Source organism: Telopea speciosissima, chromosome 4 (assembly GCF_018873765.1).
Source record: "Telopea speciosissima isolate NSW1024214 ecotype Mountain lineage chromosome 4, Tspe_v1, whole genome shotgun sequence".
Taxonomy (NCBI): domain Eukaryota; kingdom Viridiplantae; phylum Streptophyta; class Magnoliopsida; order Proteales; family Proteaceae; genus Telopea; species Telopea speciosissima.
In genome coordinates this window covers 24,954,533-24,981,696 of record NC_057919.1, presented here as the reverse complement: position 1 = coordinate 24,981,696, position 27,164 = coordinate 24,954,533, and the positions used below count along the sequence as shown (strand labels likewise).

The window sequence follows — 27,164 nt, the reverse complement described above, 5'->3', positions numbered from 1 at the left end:
AATTGGTATCGAACCAGGTTCTGGCACTTATTTATGCCAAATATCATTTAAGTAATTTCATTTACTTTAGATATTATTCATAAATGAGCAAATACCCCCTATTTGAATGCATTAAAAATAGTTCCAAAATCAAATTCCAAAAGAATAAAAAGTCAACCCCCTAGTTCAAGAAAGGTTCAAGAACTGGTCTCGAGTACAGGTTTTGACCTGGCCAAAAAGCGAGTTGGGGTAAAAAAAATTTTTTGAACTCGATGGCTGGTTTTGGTGGGTTTTAGACCTAGTTTGGTCATGAAAGTTGGTATACAGCCTTCTTTGGGCCATTTAAATAAAATGGCATTATCAGATTTTGAAAAGTAAAGATCTAAATAGGAGTTTCACTTAGTGGGAAACAAGGACAAACACTTATGCTAGAAACCAGGATAGACATTTATGCAAAGTAAATGTTTTTGTATTTGTATTTCATTTACTGAAGATATTATTCATTGATGAAATCTGGAAAAATGGGAGAATGACTTGTGTCAATGAGACACAGGCCAGCTTTATTTATAATAAAGAATAGAACAATCTAGAATGAGTACAAGACCAAAATACCCCTATTGACAATTCTACCCTTGTACCCATATTACAACACTCCCCCTCAAGTTGGTGCATAGATATCTATTATGCAAATTGATAACAATAGAACTAAATAACTTAGAACTTAGGCCTTTGGTAAGAACATCCGCAACTGATCATCAGAGGAAACAAAGGTAATGCACATCTGTCCACTGTCAAGTTTCTCCTTAATGAAATGATGGTCTATCTCCACGTGCTTTGTTGGATCATGATGAACCGGGTTGTGAGCAATGCTGATTGCAGACTTACTATCAGAGTACAATCGCATAGGTAAATCAACCTCAATTCCAAGGTCTTGTAACAATCCTTGGAGCCACAAAGCCTCACATATACCTTGAGCCATAGCTCGAAACTCAGCCTCAACATTGGAACGAGCAACAACATTTTGCTTCTTGCTCCTCCAGGTAACAAGATTTCCTCCAACATAAGTACAGTAGCCAGAAGTAGAACGCCTATCATCAGGAGACCTAGCCCAATCTGCATCTGTATATGTTTCAACCTTCATGTGTCCATAAGGAGAAACCGAAATTCCTTTTCTAGGAGAAGCTTTTAAATATCTTAAAATTCTGTAGACAACATCCAAATGTGTAGAGTAGGGACATGCATATACTGGCTTACCAGACTTACTGCAAATGCAATATCAAGACGAGTGTGGGACAAGTAGATCAGATGTCCAACCAGTCTCTGATACTGCCCTTTGTCAACAGGTTCTCCATCTTTTAACCGAAGGTGACAATTAGGCTCTACAGGAGTGTCAGTAGGCTTACTTCCCAACATACCTGTCTCAGATAATAAATACATGGTGTACTTTCTTTGGGATAAGGAGAATCCTTTGCTAGAGTAGGCAACCTCGATACCCAAGAAGTACCTAAGCTTACCCAGATCTTTGATCTCAAACTCAGTACCCAGAAAAATCTTCAATGCACCTATCTCCTCCTGGCTGCTCTCTGTGATGACAATATCATCAACATATACTATCATCAACTTATACTATAAACATTGTCACATATTCGGTAGTCCGTTTTCAATAAAGAGTGTGTGATTTGCATTACTTTTCTTGAACCAAATGGAGACCATAGCTTTATGGAACCTACCAAACCACGCCCTAGGAGATTGCTTCAACCCATAAAGAGCTCACTTGAGTTTACACACCTTTCCCTGAGTCTTCTTAGAATCAAAACCTGTTGGAACGTCCATGTAGACTTCTTCAGCCAATTCACCATGCAAAAATGCATTTTTTACATCAAGCTGAAATAAGTTCCATCCCTGAATGATGGCATAAGACAGGAGAACTCTCACAGTATTCATCTTAGCTGCTGGAGCAAACGTAAACGTCTTCTGATAGTCAATCCCATATGTCTGGGTAAAGCCTTTAGCAACCAGCTTGGCTTTATATCACTCAATACTTCCATCAGCCTTGTGTTTGACAACAAATACCCATTTACACCCTACAACTCTCTTTCCCGAAGGAAGCTGAACTAAATCCCACGTGTTATTTTTGCCCAGAGCTCTCATCTCTTCCTCCATAGCTTCTTTCCAGTCCAAGTGTGTCACTGCCTCATGCCAGGAGTTAGGAAGAGAAACAGGGGATAGGGAAGCAAGAAAAGTTTGGAAACTAGGAGACAATGAGTCATAAGAAACCACATTAGAAATCGGGTGATGAGTGCAATTGCGTTTACCTTTCCTAACAGCAATAGGAAGGTCTAAAGTAGGATCATAAGGAGGAACAAATGGAAGCTTACCAGAGGGTTTAGAATTAGTAAAACTTTTAACCGTGTTAGTCAATCTTATAGGAAAGATGGTAGTAGGCCTGTTCTGGTTGAGCTTACTCTTCTTGGCAAACGTTTGAAGTGATTTATCTCCTTGAACTGCCTTCTCCTTCTTAGGCTTAATAATAGTTTCACTAGGCACAGGAGTCTCCCCCTGAACAGAAACCTATTCTTGGCTAGTAACCCCATCCTCAAGAACATCTTCTTCTTCCCATGGAGAATCAATAGGAATTTGAAGGACCTCTTCCCGAGGAACAGACTCCCCCTGAAGAGGGACAGGGTAAAAGGGAACATCCTCCTGAAAAAGAACATCCATGGAAACAAAAACTTTGCGAGAAGAAGGGTGATAACATTTATATCCTTTTTTGGTAACAGAGTAGCCCAAAAAATACATTTAAGCCCTCGGGGATCCAATTTCCCATGGACATGATGATTACGAACAAAACGACACAGCCAAAGACTTTAGGAGGGACGGGAAAGGTAACAGTAGCAAGAAGAGTTTCTACTGGGCTCTTATTATTGAGGACACGTGAAGGCATCCTATTAATAAGAAAAGCAGCAATAGTAACAACATCGCCCCAAAAACGAACAAGAACATTCATAGCAAACATGATGGACTTTCAACCTCAAAAAGGTGACGGTTTTTTCGTTCTGCCACTCCATTTTGAGGTGGAGTATCAACACAGGATGTTTGATGAATAATCCCATGGGCAGAAAAATAGGACTGAAATGTCCCAACCATGTACTTAGTGCCATTATCAGACCAAAGAATTCTGATTTTAGCATCAAACTGAGTGGAAACTGTGTGGTGAAAATGCTGAAAAATAGAAAACACATCACTCTTTTGGTGCATTAAATAAACCCAAGTTGTACGACTAAAACAATCAATAAAAGTCACAAATCATCTATAGCCAGAAGAAGAAACCAAACGGGCAGGGCCCCACACATCAGAATCAATTAAACTAAAAGGAACCATACTACGATTATCTGACACAGGATAGGTATTCCAAGTTTGCTTTGCAAGAATGCAAGCATCACAATGAAAATTATTCAAATTACATAACTTAGTAAAACTAGGAAATAAACTAGAAAGAATTCTTAAGGGTGGGTGTCCCAAACGACGGTGCCAAGTGTGCAAATCAGCAAGGGCTTTCGAAGCAGATCCTGGGAGAGAAGCCACAGTAGAGAACGCAGTAGGAAGCTGCTCTAACAGGTACATGCCACCTTCTATCTTACCGCATGCAATCGTACTACCCGTTTCCAAGTCTTGAAATACACAGTGAGAAGGAAAGAAAATTACCTTACAATTCAGCTCACGTGTAATACTACTAATGGATAACAGGTTAGTTGAAAGATGGGGAATATGAAGAACAGAAGATAAGGAGGGAAGGGGAACAATAAACAACACCCTTGCCAGATATAGGAGAAAAAGAACCATTAGCAACCTTGACTTTATGGTTGCCAACTAATGGAAAATACTGAGAAAAATTTTTAGGAGAACTCGTCATGTGATTAGTAGCCCCCGAGTTAATGATCCAAAAAAGATTTGGTAGAGGAGCTATGACCAAAAAATGAAATACCTTTGGAAGGACTGTCAGAGGAAGAGGTAGTAGTGGCAGAGGCAACATTGGTGTGGGCCGAAGGTGCTGGAGTAGTAGAGTCCAGCCTTGACATCAAACTCCGCAGGTGACTCATCTCATCGGTAGAGAGGGGTATACTAGAGGAAGCATCCTCAGAGATAGATTGGTGGGCAGCACTGCCTCCAGTTCTCGACGGACCACGCCCACGAGGCTCGGGAGGGCGACTATGGAGTTTCCAACAATGATCCTTGGTGTGGCACTCATTCCCACAGTAGTTACACTTCACAGGAAGGAGTCCAGATGGGGCAACAGGCACAAAGGACCACTAATCTGAACCCCAGGAGAGCCAACAAGAGAGGGCCGAGTCCCTTTGGCAAGAGAAGTATATAGGGCAGCACACTCCACGGGCGGAGGATGCACCATAGTAACACGCCGGCTTTCTTCAGAGGCTACAATTGCATAGGCCTGGACAAGGGTAGGAAAGGGATCCTTATTCAAGACATGAGATTGGATCATACTCCATATTTAGCCCTACCAAGAAATCATATACCCGAAGCTTCTCTTCCCATTGGCGATAGGCAATAGTGTCAGCCTGACAAGTAGCAGTAAACTTTCCATAGAAATCCAGGGTCTGCCAAATACCCCTCATGGTATTATAGTACTGACTAGGAGTGAGATCTTTCTGTTCCATCTTATGGATCTTCCGACGGAGTTTATAGCACTGGGCAACATTACCAACCTTAGAATAGGTTTCGGTGGCAACACTCCAGACATCGGTAGCAGTCTCCAATAGAAGATAACTTTGAGAGATAGACTGATCAATCGAATTGAGGAGAAAAGACATCACAAGGCACTCATCGAGATCCCATTTATCCTGGGCCTTCCCTACAGCAGTAGGACGAACAGATGTACCTGTCAAATGACCTTTCAAACCACGGGAACCAACAGCGAGCAAAACAGACCTCGACCACATGAGGTAATTATTGCCATCGAGTTTAACGTAGTTAGTCGGAAGGTAGGGAAATCCTTTTCACGGTTTACAGAGGACCCTCCTTGTCCGAAGAAATGGCAATTGGCGACATGGGGGACGGCGAAGGAAAAAAATAATCACAAAGCTTCACCAATGGCAAGACATAAAAAAATCCCAAAAACAAAATAGAGATTTAAGGCATAGGTGAAGGCAAAGAGCCCTCGTGGGATACACTCACCCATAGTTGTCATGGCGTTGGGAGAGGGGGCATATCGAGCTACGCCATGGTGGATGTCAATATATCGCTCGATATGGCTTCCATGGCGACGCCATGGCGTCGCCACGGACGCCATACCACGATATGTTGGCATATCGGTCGATATTTGTACATATAAAAGTTAGATTAAAATTTTTTTTTTTAAACCATTTAATAGCTTAGATGCTTTGCTCCAAATCACATACACTAAAGAAAGACTATTGCTATCAAGCTTGATAAACAGTTAGCCTATCATTTGATTTTTACTATTGCTTTCAATTATTTGATAGGTTAATCTATATTTTCAATTTTCATACTTTCATATACACTAATGGATATTAGTTACACTTTCATGAATTAAACCATAGTGGCATAGTATATTAGTAGTAGTGTAGTACACTTTCATGTTGATTTTTGATGTTATAGGACATATATTATAGCATACTAAATGACATTAAAAATACGAGAAAATAAAAATTAAACATGGTCGACATGCTCGCCATGGCAACGCCATGGCGGGCGACATGTCGATATATCGACGTGACACCCTTCCACCGACTTGGATCGCCGTGACGCCGTGACAACTATGCACTCACCACCAAGGGAAGCCGAAAGAGGAAGGCAGGGAAGGGGACCCCTGTGGCTTAGGTTGTAGAGGCGGAAAAAAGAAGAGGAGGGAGGAAAACGGTGGGTGGGGAAAAAATGGAAGAAAAAAGTGGGGAGGGGTGGGCGGTGGTCTCGCGAAAAGAGAGAGACGCGAGAAGAGAGAGAGAAAGAGGAAGAGGTGGTGGAATTGGGAGGCGGAAGTGGTGGTGGTGCTGCTACGGTAGTGGTATTGCGGCGGCTGTTTTTTTAGTCTCAACCATGACCAAAAAATCTAGATCGATTTTCCCTTGCTCTGGATACCATGATGAAATCTGGAAAAATGGGAAAATGACTTGTGTCAATGAGACACATGCCAACTTTATTTATAATAAAGAATAGAACAATCTAGAATGAGTACAAGACCAAAATACCCCTATTGACAATTCTACCCTTATACCCATATTACGACATTCATAAATAAGCAAATACCCCCTATTTGAATCCAATAAAAATAGTTAAAAAATCAAATTCGAAAAGGATAAAAAGTCAACACCTAGTCCAATAACAAAAACTGGATTTTTGGCGGTAGGTCTAATTTCAACTTTCTAATGCTGGGTTTTTTGTCAAATCTAAAATTTTTGTAAAGCTTAATATGGTAAAGCATTGCTAAAAACAAACAGTGTGGTAAAATATTCATTTGTTTTGATGCCCAAAAAAATATTTTCATTCAGAATGATTTTGACAGCATTCACGCACACCAAATTAAGTTTGACCGGTACCTGATAGTGACCAATTCCAAGAACATATAAACCAAATGTGTGTTTTGATTGTTTCACAAATATAACTGATATATTTAAAAAATAATACTGGAACGTGATTTAGGCTGCCTAGGTGCCTAAGCGCTTAGGGAGGACCTCGAATGCCTTGGAATGCCTAGCGCCTTGACAACTATGGCGGAGGCCCTTGGCAGTGCGACAAGGGGGGCGGAGGTCCCTGGCAGTGCAACAGAAGGTGGCAGAGGCCCCTGGTGATGTGGTAGAGGGGGCGGGGGTGCCCAGACAAAGAAGCTGAGAGGACGGAAGGCCCCTGGCGGTGAAGCAGAGGGGGCGGAAGTCTCCTATCGGTGAAGTAAAGGGGGCAGAGTCCCCTGTGCTTACGACGAACAGAGGGCTCAAGCCCTAGAAGCGTCACGGTAAGGAGGGAAGGAGCCCTAAGCACCAACTGCAGTGGGTATAGGCCATCAACGATGGGCGGTGGTGGTAGGCGGTAGTAATGGTGGTGTGGGAGCATTGGTCAGTGGCTGTTAGCGGCGATCAGACGTGGTGCGACATGCGTTGGCGCATGTTCAGTCAACCATGTTTGACACGGAGAGGCTGAAACCTCGAGATCAGTGGTGGAGCTCTACTGGCGGTGGCGGTGGAAAAAGCAAACAAAAAAGATTTAGGGTTTTATGCTCTGATTCCAAGTTGAATATCAGAGTGGGATCAGAATATTTGGCTTGTCTCTATAGGACAAAGGCCCACTTTATTTATAGATTGCATTAGGGAAACAAATAAGGTATGCTAGGTGGAGATGACTCAGCTCCATCTTAGCACATACAAGGTACATCGATACTGGACATATTACACTCAGTATCAAAACCCATTACCTTTTGGAATAAAAAACTCATATCACCCAGACCTCTCCTTTGCCGCCTTCCCCCCCCCCCCCCCTCTTTTCTTTTGTAAAATGCATTTCTCTGAGTTTTGGAGAAAGCTGCAATTGTTAATAGGGTTGAGCTAGAATGGTGTCTTGTTAATGTAGTTCTAGATTGAATTAATCAAACTGGAAGACAACCAGAATCTGTTCTTCAAAGGGTGACTCAGTTAGGGTTAAACTAATGGTAAAGACTAAATTTAAGGTTAGGGTTTAGTGGGGTTTAGGATTTGAGGTTAGGGTTAAGGTTAGGTGATATGTTGGAGTGTTCCAGTGATGGTTTAGTTAAAAAAAAATGAACCTGTGACTGCTGGACATAATTGGCAGCAAGGTTGAGAAGGGATATGGGTTGAATTAGGTTTAGGGTTAGAGAAGAGAGAAAGTGGAGATTCTAGGGTTAGGCTGGGCAGCACCAGCTGCAAAGTGGATCGAATTCCCAGTTTCCCACTAGGGCACGGGAGTACTCGACCTCAATATGGGAGGAATCCCACAGCTGGTTAGGGCTGGAGAGAATGTAGAAGTTGGGAAAATTAAGAGAAAAGGGGAATCTAGGGTTTGGGGCTGTTAATGATGTAAACAAGTCACTTAGAGGGCTTATTTTATTGAAAATAAGCTTTGGGTTGGGTTATGTAGATTGGCCAATTTATTGGGCCTAGAATATGGGTAAAAAATAGGAAAACGGTATTTACTTCCTTAGTTTAATTAGAGTCCTATTTTGAATTTGTTTTCTTTATTATTTCACTTTCTTAGTCAATTTAGGTTATCTTATCAGTCAACAAGGATAGGGTTAGGCCTTTCCTTTTTAGTGTCTAAGTCTATTTTTGAGTCTTCTATATAAGTTTGTAAGGGAGGCCAGCAGGTTACACGAATTTGATTAATGAAATTTGTCTTTGGCCTTTCTAAAAATCCTGAGATAGGTTGGGTGAGATGCCCAGACTGAGATAGCCATTCCCTTCCCCAACCCTATTCCATCGATTTCCATTAAAGTTCGATTCAAGCTCCAGTTCTGCCCTAGCTGATCTCTTGAAGAAACATATTCACTTGCTGGAAATTCTCTGCAAGGTCCAAGATATTTTCAAACAAGAAGTAAGTTTGAAATTGAGATTTTGCAATTATTCTTCTTCCCTTCTAGAAGGTCACATGCAAGGTGATTTGAGAATTCTGTCCAGACAAATCTAATCGTTAGCCGAAATTTTGATTGAATCTTTCTAAAACCCTAAGAGAGACTCGATCCAAATTTCAGTACCATCCATCCAGCTGATTGTCTGAAATTACCCTTTTACCCCTCAATCCTATTTCTACTAGGAATCCTCAATAACTTCAGATTGAGTCATTTAATTTGACTATAACTTTCAGCATCTCTTCTCTCCCATATAATCCACACTCTCCTGACTTAACTCTAACGTCAAACCCTAGGTCACATCAAACCCTAACCCTAATTTCACAATTTCTCATATTTTAACCTAGCCGATTTCCCTAAAATCCCTAGCAGATCCTGGTTATTGGTTCTAGTTAATCTCCTACCAATCTAGAATTACATTAGTTAACACTTGTTGATGAAGAACAAACTTGAACAGAATTTTTGTTGATGTAGAATACGTCTTGAAATCAGAACTTGAATGTAGACAGCAATGGAGAAGACAAAGTACCCAATTCGAACCACCTGGGCTTCCCATTGCAAGGTGTCAATCAGATCAAACACCGATTCTGTCAGCCTTGATCAAACACAAGACAAAATCTTTTGGAGAAGAAAAGTTGCTGCTGAGAGTCAATTTTTCAAATTGTGAGGTAAAGGAGAGCCCCACGATTCACTTTATTTACAAGGGTCTAAATCCCAAAAACCTATTCAGCCTAGGAGTATAATCCCCAAGCCGACTCTAGATACAAAACACATCCTCCCTATGAAACCGTGGGGAGGAGTGGATGACTTAAAAAGTCATGTGATCACTTAAAGTGTCACATGATCACTAAACCAAAATAAACTAAAAACTACTTATTCCACTTAAATTGAATCACTGGTTCAACCAGCTTTGGACCTGTTCAATTTAAAACACAAGTTACATCAAAACAAAACTGAGTATAGAAATCTACTAACAATTAACAACTCAAACAACTACTTGGACTGCTTGGACTTCTCTTCTTCTTCTTTCAAACATAAGTCTTCAGATCTGCGTCACTTATTATTACTGGCATTTCATTGATTTAATAGATATCAGCCTTTGTGGAGGCCTGAGGCCATGACATCCAAACTTGGCTGTGAGCCCTGACCTTATAATGGTGATTAGCACCCCCCAAGTTGTAGGTTGGTAATAGTTGGTCCTTTAATTGTTTTTTTTGTTTGTCAGGACTTGTGGTTCTAATATATATTATGAAAGAGTCCAATCTGATAATTAGTGTTGGTGGTTGCCCTTATTTGGTCTGAAGAAAGTTGGGTTAAATTCCCTAGGTAGGCTGGTTTTACACATGAGCTGTCCAACCATAATTCCATGAATTCTCCATTTATCTACACGTTTTGGATTCAATTAAGCTTATGCGTTTTTAACCAGTCTAAAACATGGTGATAAATGGAGAATTCATGGAATTATAGTTTGGACAGCTCATGTTTAAAATTGGTTTGCTTAGGGAATTTTCTCTTTGTTCGTAAATTTTTCGTTCTTCTAATTATTATTATTCTCTATTATTCTTCAATTCTTTTTGGTAATAGGCGTGTTACAGTTTTCCTACAGAGTCTGTTTGGGAAGCCTTTCCAAAATGGTCCTAAAACCTTCCATGTGGCAATTGAGATGGGGCCCAAATTTCGTGGACAGGTAGACGGTAGACCCATAGGTTCCTGCTCACATATCAAATTCAGCCCAAAAGGAGTTTACCAAGTGGCAGAATAGAGCTTTGAAAAATCCAGGATGGAAGAGTGCTTGAAAGTGGTTGAGAGTATAGCAGGTGTGCATGGACATACATGCGAGGGGAATCTGTTTGGATGAGTATGAAATTTGATACGTGGATAATCCAGACCATATCCTCTCTATCGAAGTATCGGAATTGCCTAATCATCTGTCCATGTGGCTCAAAAGAGTGGACTGTTTAGGAAGCCCTTCGTAAAATGGGGCTGTGCCGAACATTTTTCCTCTTTTCATCTATTCTGTGGAATATGGTTTCTTCTTTATTTTTTCTATAAAGCTCTTACTACTCATTTTCCTATTTCTAAACCAAAGCCCTATTGCCTACTGCAATTGGTTCCTCCAGTGTTTGGAAACATGAGAGGACAAGGATGGTTGAGCGGATGTACCATCAACAACCATGTTCATGGCCTGGTTGGTTATAAACACAGATTTAAAAACTGTTTTGAACCATTTGGACTGTGGTATTTCATTGAACCAGCTGATTTAGCTAGAAAAATTCTTTTGTCCAATTTATTGTATGAGAACCACATATTAACTGTTTCCTTTTATAATCAATATTATTATTATATCTTGATTCAGTTCTCTTTTGATATATTTATTAGCTACAGCATTTTTTCTGTTTTGGAGCAATTTTCAAATTTGGGTTTTAACACGCTAAGTTTAGTGGTTTGTACTGAAACAATGATTTGTACTTACTTGGGTCTCTTGTCTATGGATGCAGCGATTGCTATGAGAAATTGGTCTCATACCTCTTGTACTGGTTTCGGGTTTCAGTGCCTAAATATGTAAGCTTTTTCCCATATCAACCATCATTAAAAGAGATAATAGTGGAGGCTTATTGACCTTAATTATTGTATAGTTGTAGTCTGGCAATGGATGAGCATTCCTTTTAAAAACTATTTAGTATTGTTTTTTTTCCCTGCTTGTTATATGGTTTTCTTTTTATCTTTTGTTCTTAATATTGTCTATCCATTCACATATCAATGTGTTTGGAGATTAGGAACTTAGGATAAGGAAGGCCCCCATTGTGTTTGACGCATGAATATAGATGCTTTAACATAAATTACCCCTCTGTATTCAATTCTAAGATACTTGTTCCAAACAATTATAACAAGCCTAAATAAACATGCAACTGAAAGAAACAAGCCCTGGCCTACCTAAAGTTGCTATGGTTCAATAAAAAGGGTTTGGTCCTGGTGAGACTGCAAAGAAAGGGCAGTCCCTTTAGCATCACTCAGACATATACAACTTAGGGTATATCATTCAATATCGCATCACTCATATACATATACAACTTAGGGTGTATCATTCAATATCGGTTGCTTGTCTAGTTGACAACATTTAGGGCAATAAAACCTAGTAAGGAGGATAGATGTGACTTACTCTTTTGTTTTCCACCTCCCGTTCTTGTTTCCTTCTGTGCCTCCCATCGTATGTCCCCTGCGTAATTGAGAACTGAGAAGAGCGCTGTTATTGTCATTAAGCTTTGTTTGTTTCTGGGAAAAAGCCATGTAAAAGGAAAGTTAGCAGGTAAATCAGTATAAAAAGTTAGGATTTTACTTAGGATATTTTCCTTTTACATGGTTTTTACTTGGAAACAAACCCAGCTTTTAAAAAGAGGAGGAAAAAAAAAGGTTTCTGGCATGTACTGTCATAGGTGCCACACTGGATCATAGTTATCAAGGCGGCAAGGCGACTAAGGCATTTAGAGGGTCTTCCTAAGCGCCTTGGCGATAGGGCGGCCACAAGGCGTTGCCTCGACAAACAAGGCATTCTAGTGTTCTTTTTTTTTTTTTTATAATTTTTAGATAACCATTTTATTTAGCACAATTAGCATATTAAAAATTATATAATTTTACTTATATGCTAAATAAATATTAAAGAATCATTAAAAGTTGTCATTAGACTCATTACAATTAAGTCAACAATCCATCGCTAAAACATTAAAATGAAGTCAACAGTCAAGAAATTACATAATCATATAATCACAACATTACAAAATAAGTGAAACACAAAATCAAATAGTCTCAGTTTACATAATCATATAATCAGAAAATGATAAAATTACATGACTTATACTAACAGTTGCACAATTTGATTTGAATAACAAAATCACATACCACAGAATTACAGCCACCGGCCACACCACCAGCAGCCGCCACTACTGCCACCGACATAGAAGAAGAAGGAAGATGAGAAGAACAAGGAGGGGAAAACAGAGCAAGAACATTGAAGGTTTCAGAAATTTTAAAAGGGCATATATGCCTTTGTTTCTGAAAAATATGGAGATCATGATTGTCTTCAGAGAACTGTAGCAGGGAAAGGGGAACCAACAAAAATTTTTTTTTGCAACAAACTGTTGACAATCGAAAGAGGAACAGAGAATACTTCAGAGAAATCTCGCAGAGAAAGGGGAAGAAGATGATGATCCAGTTCCTTAGATTATTCATTCGATTCTGTTACCTGATTCCTTTCTTCTTCGGAGAAGTGTCGCAGGAAAGGGGAAAAAGAAGAAGAAGAATATTAAAAAAAATAAAAAATGTATCACGTAACTGAATCGAGTAACAGAACAGTACCAGAAAAAAAATAGAACATCACAGCAAGGATTCAAGGTCGCAATCTGTCACCGGAGTAGGGTTTGTGTTCACGATTCATCACCATCGAAGGTAAGGTTGTCAAACCAAAACGAACCGAACCGTTTAAAATCGAAACTGTGAAACCGTTTAATAAATGGGTCGATCATGGTTTCAAAATCGAGACCGTTTAATTAAACTTTTTGAACCGAACCGAAACCGGACCGTTTAACACCCTTAATCGAAGGAAATGGCGATGCAGTCGCTGAGCAAGAGCCGGCATCGCTGGAGCAGGAGGCCGAGGGTTTTATTTTCTCTTTTAAAGAAGAAGAAGAAGATGGAACATAGAAGAAAAGAAACTTACCGGGAGATGATTCGAGGTCGCAGTCCGTCACCAAAGCAGAGTTCGTGGTCGTGATTCATCATCATCGAAGGCATTGGAGTGGCTAAGTAGGAGTAGGAAGTCGAGGGTTATTTTCTTAAGTCTCTTTCGATTTTGTTTGGTTTAGGTGTGTTGAAATTATTTATCCACCCGTGTCCCCCTGTGGATAGTCCGCCGTGTTAGAGCTCCTGTTTGATATACATATTGTTTCCTCCCTTTCCTACAAGGTCGGCCTTTTAGAGGAAGCGGTTCCAACATGGTATCAGAGCAAGTAGGGGTCACGGTATCGAATCCTCTTGGGAGCAGGCAAGTGTTGAAATTATTTATCCACCGGTGTCCTCCTTTGGATAGTCTGCTGTGTTAGAGCTCCTGTTTTGATATACATATTGTTTCCTCCCTTTCCTACAAGGTCGGCCTTTTAGAGGAAGCGGTTCCAACAAGGTGATTCTATGTAACACAATGTACAAAAATAATGTATACAAGCCTATGAAAATATAAGAAATGAAATAGAATTATACATTTTTATTTTGTTTTGTTTTTAAATGATTCAGTGTATTGCAGTGTATGCAAATCATTAACATTGAAATATGAAGTCAAATTGGTCTGAAAAAATTAAGTCATGACTATGATGTTGTGGACAGCATGTCCAGTAAATTCAAGCCTTAACCGAACTGCCACGTCTTATGGCTGTAGGTTTGGGATTGGCTTCAGCCTTATATCTGCTGGAACACTGACCCCCCAACCCCATGAGAGTAGAAACCCTAACTTGAATGTCATGTGTTAGTTATGGATGCAGGAGCTGGATTCGCTTCTGGTCTTATATCTGCTTTTAGTTGTTTACTTTCTTATGGATGGATTTTTATTTTTCAATAAACTTTACTTAATTTTATACCCTTGAGAGATTTTTACATTCTCTGTTTATTGCTTTTTGTTAGGCGAAATAATAAGTTAATTCACATTGGTATCAATTTTAAATGTCTCTAGGACCTAAAATTTAAGAGGATTTTAGCAGTATTTCTACTAATATTTACATGTGTTCTTTCCCTCTCTTCTTTAATGCCTTTGCCATTTTATTTGAATTACTTTTTTTTTTTGAAGTCATGTTTGTTCCATTTTACAATTTGGTTTTAATTTTGTTGGTTTTTTTTTTTTCTAAGACATGTTTGTTCCATTTTACAATTTGGTATGGAGACAACTATTTTGGAAAACCAATTCGGATTTATGCCAAGAAGATCCTCGATGGAGGCAATTTTCCAACTTAGGAGACTCATAGAAATATATAGAAAGGGCAAGAAGGATTTCCATATGGTCTTTACAGACCTAGAAAAAGCCTACAACAGAGTCCCTAGAGAGTAACCTGGAATATCCTAGAGAAGAGAAGAGTGTCATGTAAATACATAGATGTAATTAAAGATATGTATGCTGATGTGGTGACTAACGTTAGAATTTAGAATGGTCGGGGGCCAAGGCAGTGAATTCTCAATCTCAATTGGGTTACACCAGGGATCAGCCTTAAGCCTGTATTTGTTCGCGCTTATCATGGACGACTTAACTAGAGGCAGATAAGATGAGGTCCCATGGTGTATGATCTTTGTTGTTGATATTGTATAGGTAGACCAAGGTTTTAAGTCTCTTAACGTATCCGCCGATATGATACGTCACGATATGATACCTAAAAACAAATATCAACTGTATAGGGTCAATACGTGACCCAATATGGTCAATGCTGATTGATACAGTTGATACATCTCTTATAAACTATATTTTACATGTTATTATTTATAGTATTTTATGTGTCAAAATTGTATTTCACCCTATCCTAAACATTTCCATGTGTATCTTGCATCTCTTCGATACAATACGATACGTCTCTTAAAATCACCCTTTCGATATGATACCCAATACCGATACTTTAAACTTTGAGGTAGACGAGACAAAAGTAGGGATTAAAGCCAAAGTGAAACTATGGAGATTAACCTTGGAATCAAAAGGTCTGAAGATAAGTAGAACTAAGACCGAATATATGGTGTATAACTTCAGCAACTTTGGGATGGAAAATGAGGTGGTGGATATTGGTGAGAGGGAGATCCCGCAAAGTGATCACTTTAGATATCTGGGATCAATAGTAAATAAGGAAGGTAACATAGAAGACGACGTTACCCAGAGGATTAAAATAGGGTGGATGAAGTGGAGAGGTTCGTCCGGAATTCTGTGTGATCAGCATATCCCTTTAAAACTTAAAGGAAAATTTTATAGGATTGTCATTAGACCAGCTATGCGTAATATTGGGTTGTGAAGAAGTGTCATATTGATAAACTTGGTGTTGCTGAGATGAGGATGTTGAGATGGATGTGTGGGAAAACTAGGAAGGATAAAGTAAAGAATGACCATATTAGAGCTGGATTGGGAGTAGCTCCGATTCATGACAAAGTTAGACAAAGTTGTTTGAGGTGGTATGGCCATGTACAACGAAGGCCTCCGGATGCCCTAGTTCGAAGGAGTGACCTGCTTCAGATTGAGGGAATCAAAAGAGCTAGGGGCAGACCTAAGATCACCATAGGAGAAGTGGTGAAGAAAGACATGCTTAGCTTGGGCATTGGTCCTGGTATGACTTCAGATAGGGCTGATTGGAGAGCAAAATCCATGTGGTCGACCCCATTTAGTTGGGTCATGATGTTGTGATGCTGTTTTTGTAAGAATGTTGAGCAGTTAAGAAGCGGTACGTAGCTAAGAAGGGTCGATGCCATAGAATTTGTCTCGATGTTGTTTGCCACTTCCCTTGTATTTTTTTATTTTTTGTTTCTACTTGGATCCATGTAGCCGATCCCATTAAATTGGGATAAGGCTGAGTTGTTGTTGATGTTGCTAAATAACTGTCTCTAACTTTTAATATATGACTTAGCAAGGTACTCTTTTGTTACATTTGTGCTGATATTTTTTGCACTCTTTTGTAGCTTTTACCTCCTGATGCATCTCAAAGGGAGGACTGCTGGTATGGTTATACATGTCGCACTCAACATCATAGTGAAGAGCATCGTCGTAGAAGGAACCATGTTTGTCGTCCTACTAGAGGAAGCAATATTTAATTGTACCTACAGGTCTGAACATGTTTTGTGATACCCTAAGAGTCTTGTGTTGGTCCAAGAGCGCAAATAATGGGTTTAACCATATTGACATAGTGTTAAACCTAAAGCTTGTTATTAATTTCAATGAACTGCATGTCTGTGTCTTATGTCCCCTCCCCCCCTCCTTTAATGTGTGTTTTCTTCTTTTTCTTCTCAGGGAAACAACCTTCTGAGTTTGATAATGTTAAAAGCTTCCAGATAATGCAAGAAGCCATAAGCAAAGGGTATTCAGAAACCAACTCATGTAAAATGATAATATAATCTTAAATTTGGCTTCAGATTTCAATTGTAAAGGATCTATTTTCAATTACTTGATTGGTGAGGAGTAAGAATTGAATAAAGTAATAGAGAGTTTCCCATTGGTATTTTGGACAGTAGATGTGATTATTGGAAAAGTTGTCATTTTGGGAGCTCATAGCAACTTAATATGAAACAAGATTTTAAATAGTAGATCCTTTTGATGAGGCTCCATTAACTGGTACTTTTTAATTTCTGAAAAAGAATGGTAACAGCAAGCAAGTTATGTGACTTCAACGATTCTACCACGGGGAGCAGGTGTTCATACACGGTGACCATAAAAATGAGCTGTTCATCAGTAAGATCGCCCGAGACAGAATCAGCCTCTCATTCAGCAATGCTTAGGTTGTACACCTCCCTCAGTCCGTCTCCTCCCCCTTGTCTTACGCACTTTTTTCTCGTTCTCCCAATCTGTGTATTTAATAGTGTCTCACATCCCCCAATTAGTGGAGTTCGGATCACCTCTCCACATGGGGGACAAGTGGGTCCCACAATTCCATGGAGGTTGGAGATCTGTCCCCACCCAGCCCCATGTAGGGAGCTGATATTTTCTCCAATTGGTGGGGCATGTAAATAACAAGGCGCACGTTGACAATCTCTTGCTCATATATATCATTGGATCCTTACATTGGACTGGGAAAGGGTATTTCGGACCTTGAACAATAGTGGTGGGAGTTAATAACAACATTCACCGTCCCCCAAAATCTAATCAAATGATAAAATCATCATGAATGAAGATTTTATGAAAATGTTTTGGTCCGAAAATTTTATGAAACTTTTGTTGGCAAAAAGTTTTATATTTTGGGCGATTTTTAGGGGTATATCCACTATATATCTAATTGTACCAAGGGGATGGGTGATGTTGCAATTCCATTCATTGAATATCTAGGAAATGGCTTGGACTTGATTATATGCCCTCAAGGTTTTAAAAGTTGGATGAGAATCGATAGAATCACCCAATTTGAATGAGAACCGAAACTATTCCAATCCTGATTAACCTCTAATCTAAGAGAACGGGTTCCGACCGTGTTAGATTGAGTCTTAACTGAGTATGAGTGATTTCAGCCGATTCAAATCTGAATCAATGGAGATAAATTTCATACCCATGTTCCAGACTTGTATCCTCTTCTCAGTCCTAAGCTTTTGCTACAGTGTCAAATCCTTTTGAGGTTGAAGCTTGACATATGAACAGAGGACCTTGAGATATATCTATTTACAAATTTCTACCCCATTTGGCTTGCCACGTGACAATATTGATGCATAGATTAGGGAAACCATTGAAAAGTAAAAATTTTGGAAAAATTACGATACAATAAGCATGAGACAAAAAAAAATTATGCATCAAGATTACTGAAGGTACAATGGATCGGGGAGGATCCGAACTGTATCTGGGGGTAATGTGTGAGATTGCTATGGTACTTTCTCATACTACCCTCTCACGTCGCAAGAGGGTGGATCAGGAAAAGATGAGTCGTCATCTAGATTAGGGTTAAGGATCCACAAATCACTGGGTAAATGTCAAATGATGCCAAAGGGAAGATGTTAGGCACCCCCACAATGCCGGTCTGGAATCAGTCTTTTTAGACCAAACACTTGTTTTATATTTGCTGTTTATACATATTACACACCTAATTAATATAATTTGTAAGGCTTAGTTTATCATGGTTAAGGTTACGAACCTTATTACATTAATATTTTAATTCTATTTACCATCCCTAAATTGGTAATTAAGTACATTATGAATCCTAATTAATCCAATTAATGTACTTTAACCTAAGTTTTAATACAGTGAAAAAATGCCACAACACCTAACTTATGCTAAGTTGGTCAAACAAGATGTAATTGCCCCAAATTGGCCAAAATATAAATTGAGTGCATGAAATTACATTTAAATATCAAAAGTAGCTGAAATGATTTAGCAATATTAAAGACATAGAAAGAATAGGCTCGTGATATTGTGCCTTCACCCTCTCTCTTAGTACGTTCCCTTTCTGGGTGGAAAGAGTCGGATAGTATCTGGCACTGAACCGTCTAAACGGTCGAAGGAGTGTAAGTCCGGGAGACGACGGTATAACACCAGATAGTGCCTTTTCCTATTTTAGGAAGGTAAAATGCACTTTTAAAGGGGGGATAGTACCATATCATGGATCGATTAAGTAGGACAATATCTTCGTGAACTATGGAAGACTGGAGTTCAAACTGTAGCGTAATAGGTAATGATGAACAAAAGAGAGACGGAAGTCTCAGAAAATGGACCATCCCCAAAGTTCCGACCAAAGATGTTTATAAACAAGACTTGTACAGCTTCGCTGAAACCATCAACACCGTTGAACAAACAGTTGACTTCAGCCCAAATATGCAGGAAATCTGCCTGCTAAACCCCCAAAAGTCTTGAACAACTTAAACAAAAATATAATTATATTCACATAGGACTCATCCAAGTTGCCATAAAACCCCTTCATAGAGAAGAGAAGGATTAAACACATCAATACTCTTAGCCTTAAGAGACACAAGATTCCTCATATTTGATGATTCCCTCATTGGAGCCATCGAAACAAGTATGTGTAATGGACCTGTCCATTTCAATTGTTATCCTGACATAAGTTTACCCTGAAAAGATGAGAACATCTTAGATGCTCTCAAAATCAACCTCAAATCCCATGGCTACAATATGAAGCCTGGATCAATACCCATAGCTGTTGTCCATAGAATCCAGTACAAAGCTATGAAGAAGATTTCCTGCCCAAGAGCCTTGAGGAAGTCAGAAAATGGCCAAACTAGGTTCATAGAAACAGACTTCGCTCATGCTAGGACCATTCTCCCTAGGATTTCAAGATGGGATGAAATTTCATTCCCAGAAGAATAGAAGCTGCAGTGCCAAATTCCGATCCCACAAATAGATAACCGAGAAGTTGAATATATCACCCAGACCATTGACGAAGAAGTTTCAATCAAATTTAATAGGGCACAGGGAACCCAAAAGGGAAAAGAACCTGTAGGATCCTTAAAACCCAAAGAGCAGCCTGCCAGAGCTTCATACTCCGGCACGCCCTCAAAATATAGCTACCAAACAACAAGTAGTGGCCTTACCAACCTTAGGCAACATGGAAACATTTTGCATGGAATGTACCAAGAATATAAGACTGAAACTCAAAGATCTGATTCAACTCCATCACCCCCTAGGTCACCATCTTATTCTCAGATGGCAGCTCCTACTCAGGATGCCTCAATTAGAGTCATTCTTTGCGAAACCATTACTAAGAGAAGACTTTGAATCTCCAAAGAACAAAGATAAAAAAGACTGGTTCTTTGAAACAACTTCAGAAGACCAACGAAACAAGATTATGGAACATTGGTATAATACCATGACTAGTCAAAAGATCAATATAGTTTTCTTTACCTATCTAGAAATATATGCCAAACACCATGAATTAGACTACCCCTTTGTCAGTCTAAACACAAATCAGAAAACTACCACCTCTTGGAAGACTGACTTAGATGAAACTATAGAGTTTGTCCATCCCCCACTGGCAAACCTCAAATTAACAATCAATGGAGCAGAAGTTCTTGCTACCCCATTTAGAGCAACAAGCGGAGCCACTGAAGGTGAGAAAAAACTCATTGGCTTAACAAATTATACAAACCAACATCTCCTAACCATAGGAAACCAACTATCTAGAGTTGAAGCTTTAGTACAACCAAAATTAGATCCCCCAGATCCAGGACCAGGAACTAGTTCAACCAAAGATCTCCCAAGTTCCTCAAAAACAAGACCAATGTTCAACCCCCATAACATGAACAAAAGAAACATAAAAGCGCTAAGCAAAACCGATGTCTTAAGAGAAATCAAACAAAGACTAAGTTCCTTAGTCATCCCAGAAACTCCCCAAAAGGAATCCCAAAATCAATCTCAATTCTCAAAGATTGCAAGAACTGTTGGAGTCATAAACCTCCAAGAAATCAACAATGAACCAAGTACCATAAACGCAATAGAAGAAAATTTCCAAAGGTCTTACCCAAAACCAACCTTCCCCGATTTACAAATGGAAAATCAAGGGATTTATTCCCAAGCTTCTTATCAAAGTGGAGTCATCTATGAATGGAACATAGATGAAATGTCTGAATACAACGTAATAAACAAGTTACAAGAAATGACCATGGTAGCCAATGCCTACCGGATCAAAGAAACTTCCGACCAAGCCGTGGTTGATCTCCTGATCTCAGGATTTACTGGCCAACTAAAAGGATGTTGGGACTATGTCCTAACCATTAACCAAAAAACTGAAATCTTAATAGCAGTTCAAACTAGTAAAGAAGGAACGATAATTTTAGAGAATGGTAGAGTTGTTGAAGATGCAGTCAACACTCTCATCTTTAGTATCACCAAATACTTCTTAGGAGATCCATCCAGATTAAAAGACAGATCTTCAGAACAACTAACAAATCTTAGATGTAGGAAACTACATGACTTCAAATGGTATAAAGACATATTCATGATCAAGGTCTTAACTAGGGAAGATACTAACTCTCCCTTCTGGAAAGAAAAATTTATCACTGGATAACCAAATATTTTCTCAGAAAAAATAAAACAAAGACTTAGGAAAGAAAATAATGGTGAGATTCCTTATGAAAATCTTACTTATGGAGACCTGATCAATACAATTCATGAAGAAGGCATTGCCTTATGCACTGACCTAAAATTAGCAAAACAAGTAAAAAAGAACAATAGAGTATCTGGCACTGAACCGTCTAAACGGCCGAAGGAGTGTAAGTCCAGGAGACGACGGTATAACACCAGATAGTGCCTTTTTCCATTTTAGGAAGGTAAAATGCACTTTTAAAGGGGGGATAGTACCATATCATGGATCGATTAAGTCGGGCGATGTCTTCGAGAACCATGGAAGACTGGAATTCAAACTATAGCGTAATAAGTAACGATGAACAAAAGAGAGATGGAAGTCTCAAAAAATGGACCATCCCCAAAGTTTCGACCAAAGATGTTTATAAACAAGATCTTTACAGCTTTGTTGAAACCATCAACACCATTGAACAAACAATAGATTTCAGCCCAAATATGCAGGAAATCTGCCTGCTAAACCCCAAAAGTCTTGAACAACTTAAACAAAAATATAATTACATTCACATAGGACTAATCCAAGTTGCAATAAAACCCCTTCACAGAGAAGGACTAAACACATCAATACTCTTAGCCTTAAGAGATACAAGATTCTTGAAATTTGATGATTCCCTCATAGGAGCCATCGAGACAAGTATGTGTTACGGACCAGTTCACTTCAATTGTTACCCAGATATCAGTTTACCCTTGAAAGATGAGAACATCCTAGATGCTCTCAAGATCAACCTCAAATCCCATGGCTATAACATGAAGCCTAGATCTATACCAATAGTTGTTGTCCATAGGATCCAGTACAAAGCCATGAAAAAGATCTCCTGCCCAAGGGCCTTGAGAAAGTCTGAGAAGGGCCAAACTAGGTTCATTGAAACGGACTTCGCTCATGCCAGGACCATTCTCCCAAGAATTTCAAAATGGGATGAGATCTCATTCCCAGATGAATGGAAACTGCAGTGCCAGATTCCTATCCCTCAAATAGACAATAGAGAGGTCGAGTATATCACTCAGACCATTGACAAAGAAGTTTCAATCAAGTTTAATAGGACACAGGGTACCCAAAAGGGGAAAGAACCTGAAGGATCCTCAAAACCCAAAGAACAACCTGCCAGAGCTTCGTACTCCGGCACACCTTCAAACTATAGCTACCAAACAGCAAGTAGTTGCCTTACCAACCTTAGGCAACTAGGTAACATTCTACATGGAATATACCAGGACTATAAAGATGAAACACAAAGGTCTGATTCAACTCCAACACCCCCTCGGTCACCATCCTATTCTCAGATGGAAACACATACCCAAGATGCCAAAGTCAGAGTCATTCTTTGCGAAGAAGACTTTCAAATAAACAAACTTTTATTAAGGGAAGACTTTGAATCTTCCAAAAACAAAGATAAAAAAGATTGGTTCTTTGGAGCCACCACAGAATATCAGAGAACCAAAATTAGAGAACACTGGTACGATTTCATGACCAGCCAAAAGATTAATATAGTTTTCTTCACCTATTTAGAAATATATGCCAAACACCATAAATTAGACTACCCCATTGTTAGTCTAAACACAAATCAGAAAACTACAGTTTCTTGGAAGACTGACTCTAATGAAACTATAGAGTCCGTACATCCTCCTCTAGCAAACCTCAAATTAACAATCAATGCAGCAAAAATACCTGCTACTCCATTTAGAACAACACATGGAGCCACTGAAGGAGAGAAAAAACTTATTGGCTTAACAAATTATACGAATCAACATCTCCTGACAATAGGAAACCAATTGTCTAGGGTTGAAGCTTTAGTACAACCAAAATTACATCCTCCAGACCCAGATCCAGGAATTAGTTCAACCAAAGAACTCTCAAGTTCCTCAAAAACAAGACCCATGTTCAACCCACATAACATCAACAAAAGAAACACAAAATCTCTAAGCAAAGTCGATGCCCTAAGGGAAATCGAACAAAAACTAAACTCCTTAGTCATCCCAGAAACACCCCAAAAAGAATCCCAAAGCCCATCCCAACTCTCAGGAGTTGAAAAATCAATAGCAGTTGTAAACCTCCAAGAAACCAATAACAAACCAAATGCTATAAATGTGATAGAAGAAAATTTCCAAAGGTCTTACCCAAAACCAACCTTCCCCGATTTACAAATGGAAAATTGAGGGATTTACTCCCAAGCTTCCTACCAAAGTGGTGTCATCTATGAATGAAACATTGATGGCATGTCTGAATACAATATAATCAACAAACTTCAAGAAATGACGATGATGGCAAATGCCTACCGGATAAAAGAAACCTCCGACCAAGCTGTGGCTGATCTCCTGGTTTCAGGGTTCACTGGCCAATTAAAAGGATGGTGGGACTATGTCCTAACCATTAACCAAAAAACTGAAATCTTAACTGCAGTACAAACCACTGGAGATGGAACAATAATTCTAGAAGACGGTAGGATTATTGAAGATGCAGTTAATACGCTAATCTTTAGTATCACCAAATATTTCTTAGGAGATCCGTCTAGATTGAAAGACAGATCTTCTGAACAATTAACAAATCTTAGGTGTAGAAAACTACACGACTTCAAATAGTATAAAGATATTTTCATGACCAAAGTCCTAACTAGGGAAGACGCCAACTCTCCCTTCTGGAAAGAAAAATTTATCACTGGACTACCAAACATCTTCTCAGAGAAGATCAAACAAAAACTTAGAAAAGAAAACAATGGTGAAATTCCTTATAAGAATCTCACCTATGGAGATCTAATCAATACCATACATGAAGAAGGGATAGCCTTATGCACTGACCTAAGGTTAGCAAAACAAGTGAAAAAAGAAAATAAATCCTACAAAGAACTAGGAGGGTTTTGCGAACCATATGGGTTCCCAATCCCAAAACCTCCTTCAGATAAAAAGCATAAACATAAAAAACATTTCAAGTCTAAACATAAGAAATATTCTAAAGAACATTATAAAGAAAACCCAGAAAAGTTCTATACAAAACCTAGATTTTCTAAGAAAAAAGGGTTTCATCTCAAGAAACCCCAAGAGGAAACAAAACAAGATAGACCTACAAGTTCCGATAAAAGAAAATGTTTTAACTGTGGAAAAATTGGCCACATTGCAAAATATTACAAGGTTGCCAAGAAGGTAAGCCTTCTGAACCTAGACCAAAAGACTTATGAACAAATCTTCAAAATATTCGCTGAATCTGACTCGGACATAGAAGACTCCGATAATGATATCTGGGCATAGAAGACTCCGATAATGATATCTTCTATGAAGTAAATCAAATCAACCAAGAAACTAAGTCCAGTGATGAAACTGACTCTGAACCTGATGCTGTTGCTTGCAATTGCATCACCTCTGCTATAAAAACCTATTCCTCCTCTGAGGATAGTTCAGAAACCAAAAGCATCAATATGATAAGACAATCCTTCTTTGATGCAATAGAACAAATAGCAGACATCCAAGTTAGAAAACAATGTCTAGAAGAAGCTAAACAGGCTTTAGAAGAAAATAAAGAAAGACAAAAACCCTATGACATTAACCAAGTCTTCAAAAGGTTTGATAACAAAAAATCTGCAGAAAAATCTGAGAAAACCAGAATCACAAATCTTGAAGTTACAACACAAGAATTAAAAAGAGAGATAAAAGAAGTCAAAGAAGAATTAATAAGACTCAAAGGTAAGGCCAAACAAGCTGAAGCCCCAGAACTAGAAACTGAACAAACAAACTAAAGTTTTGCTGCAAATATCTCTCCCCAAAAAGGGTTTGTCAAGATTTCCCTAACCATAGCCTCATCTTATAAGTTCACATCCATTGCCCTGATTGATTCAGGAGCCCAACTGAACTGTATCCAAGAAGGATTGGTTCCTACCCAATATTTTGAAAGAACTGGACAAAGGTTAACCACCGCCAGTGGAGCCTGCCTAGATGTCAAATACAAAATTTCTGAAGCCCACATTTGCAACCAAGGGATATGTTTTAAACAATCCTTCATCCTTGTTAAAAACCTGGATTGCCAAGTAATACTTGGACAACCCTTCATAGAACTAATAAAATCTTTCAAGGTAACAAACCAAGGGCTAGTCACAAAAATAGGTGGACAAAAAATAAGGTTTGACTTCTTAGAACCCTCCGATATGGAATAAATAAGAAATCTTAAAGCCTTAGCCATACATAACAAAAGACCCAACTATAAACAGAATAAAAACCAAAGAACAACACTTAGACCACTTAAAAAAAGAGATCATGCACATAAAAACAGCTGAAACATTGCAGAAGAAAGAAACTTAAAACCAAATAAGCCAAATAAAAACCCAATTTGAAAATAACCTTTGCTCAGAATTTCCCGATGCCTTTTGGCATAGAAAAAAACACATTGTCAAACTCCCTTATGAAAAGGAATTCTCCGAGAAGAATATCCCTACAAAGGCAAGACCAATCCAAATGAGCCAAGAGCTTCAAGAAACCTGTAAAAAGGAAATTCAAGACCTCTTAGATAAAAAATTGATTAGAAAGAGCCGATCCCCTTGGAGTTGCGTCGTTTTCTATGTAAACAAAAACTCAGAAATATAAAGAGGAACCCCTCGATTAGTAATCAAGTACAAACCTCTAAACGAAGTTCTCCAATGGATTAGGTATCCAATTCCCAACAAAAAAGATCTGCTCCAAAAGATTCATCAAGCTAAAATATTCTCAAAATTTGATATGAAATCTGGATTCTGGCAAGTCCAAATCCATGAAGAAGACTACTATAAAACAGCCTTTACAACTCCGTTTGGACAATATGAATGGAACGTAATGCCTTTCGGATTGAAAAATGCTCCAAGTGAATTCCAAAATATCATGAATGATATCTTCAACCCCTATGGCCACTATGCCATAGTTTATATTGATGATGTCCTAATTTTCTCTGAGTCAAATGACCAGCACTTCAAACACCTAAGGAGTTTCTACCAAGTTGTCAAGACCAATGGACTCGTCCTTTCAAAAAAGAAAATGGATTTATTCCAAACCAAGATAAGGTTTCCAGGCCACTATATCCACCAGGGAACAATCATCCCCATTGAAAGGACCATTATTTTTGCAGAAAAATTTCCTGATCAAATCCTAGAAAAGAAACAGTTGTAAAGATTCCTAGGAAGTCTAAATTACGTTAGAGACTTCCTTCATTCAATAAGCAAGATTTGTGAACCCCTATACCAAAGACTCAAGAAGAAAGCCTTTGCTTGGGGAGAACCACAAACAAAAGCCATCCAGGAAATAAAGAAATTAGTCAAGAAAATTCCTTGCCTAACCTTAGCAAACCCAAAACTTCCTAAGGTTGTTGAGACTGATGCCTTAGACTTTGGATATGGAGGAATCCTCAAACAAGTCGACCAAGGAACAGAAAAATTAGTCCAATATACATCTGGACTATGGAACAATGCACAAAAGAATTACAGTACTATCAAAAAGGAGATTTTATCAGTTGTGTTATGTATCCAAAAGTTTCAAGGAGATTTGCTAAACAAAAAATTCTTAGTAAGAGTAGATTGCAATGCTGTAAAACAGGTTTTGAAAAATGATGTTCAAAATATTGCCTCAAAACAAATTTTTGCAAGATGGCAAGCCCTTTTATCAAGTTTTGATTTTGAAATAGAATACATAAAAGGAGAGTTAAATTCTATCCCTGATTTTCTCACCCGAGAATTCTTACAGGACTCCAGAGTTATAAACCTCATCAGAATCATGCCTCCCAAAGAAGACAACCCCCTTTCAAAAGTCAAAACAAAAGCTGCTTATGCCAAGACCCCA

The 27,164-nt window shown here is 38.8% G+C and overlaps 1 protein-coding gene across 2 annotated transcripts in view; it reads left to right on the top strand.

Annotated features, from left to right (window-relative positions):
* LOC122658669 (E3 ubiquitin-protein ligase CHFR) overlaps nucleotides 1-16,460 on the top strand; it is a 76,883-nt gene extending 60,423 nt beyond the window's left edge. For both annotated transcript variants that reach the window (XM_043853721.1, XM_043853720.1), the window contains 2 exons: nucleotides 11,089-11,152; nucleotides 16,277-16,460. In XM_043853721.1, the coding sequence (XP_043709656.1) occupies nucleotides 11,089-11,152; nucleotides 16,277-16,408 (196 nt within the window). In that variant the 3' untranslated portion in view covers nucleotides 16,409-16,460. The remainder of the gene's footprint in view (nucleotides 1-11,088; nucleotides 11,153-16,276) is intronic.
* Nucleotides 16,461-27,164: the final 10,704 nt, after the last annotated feature.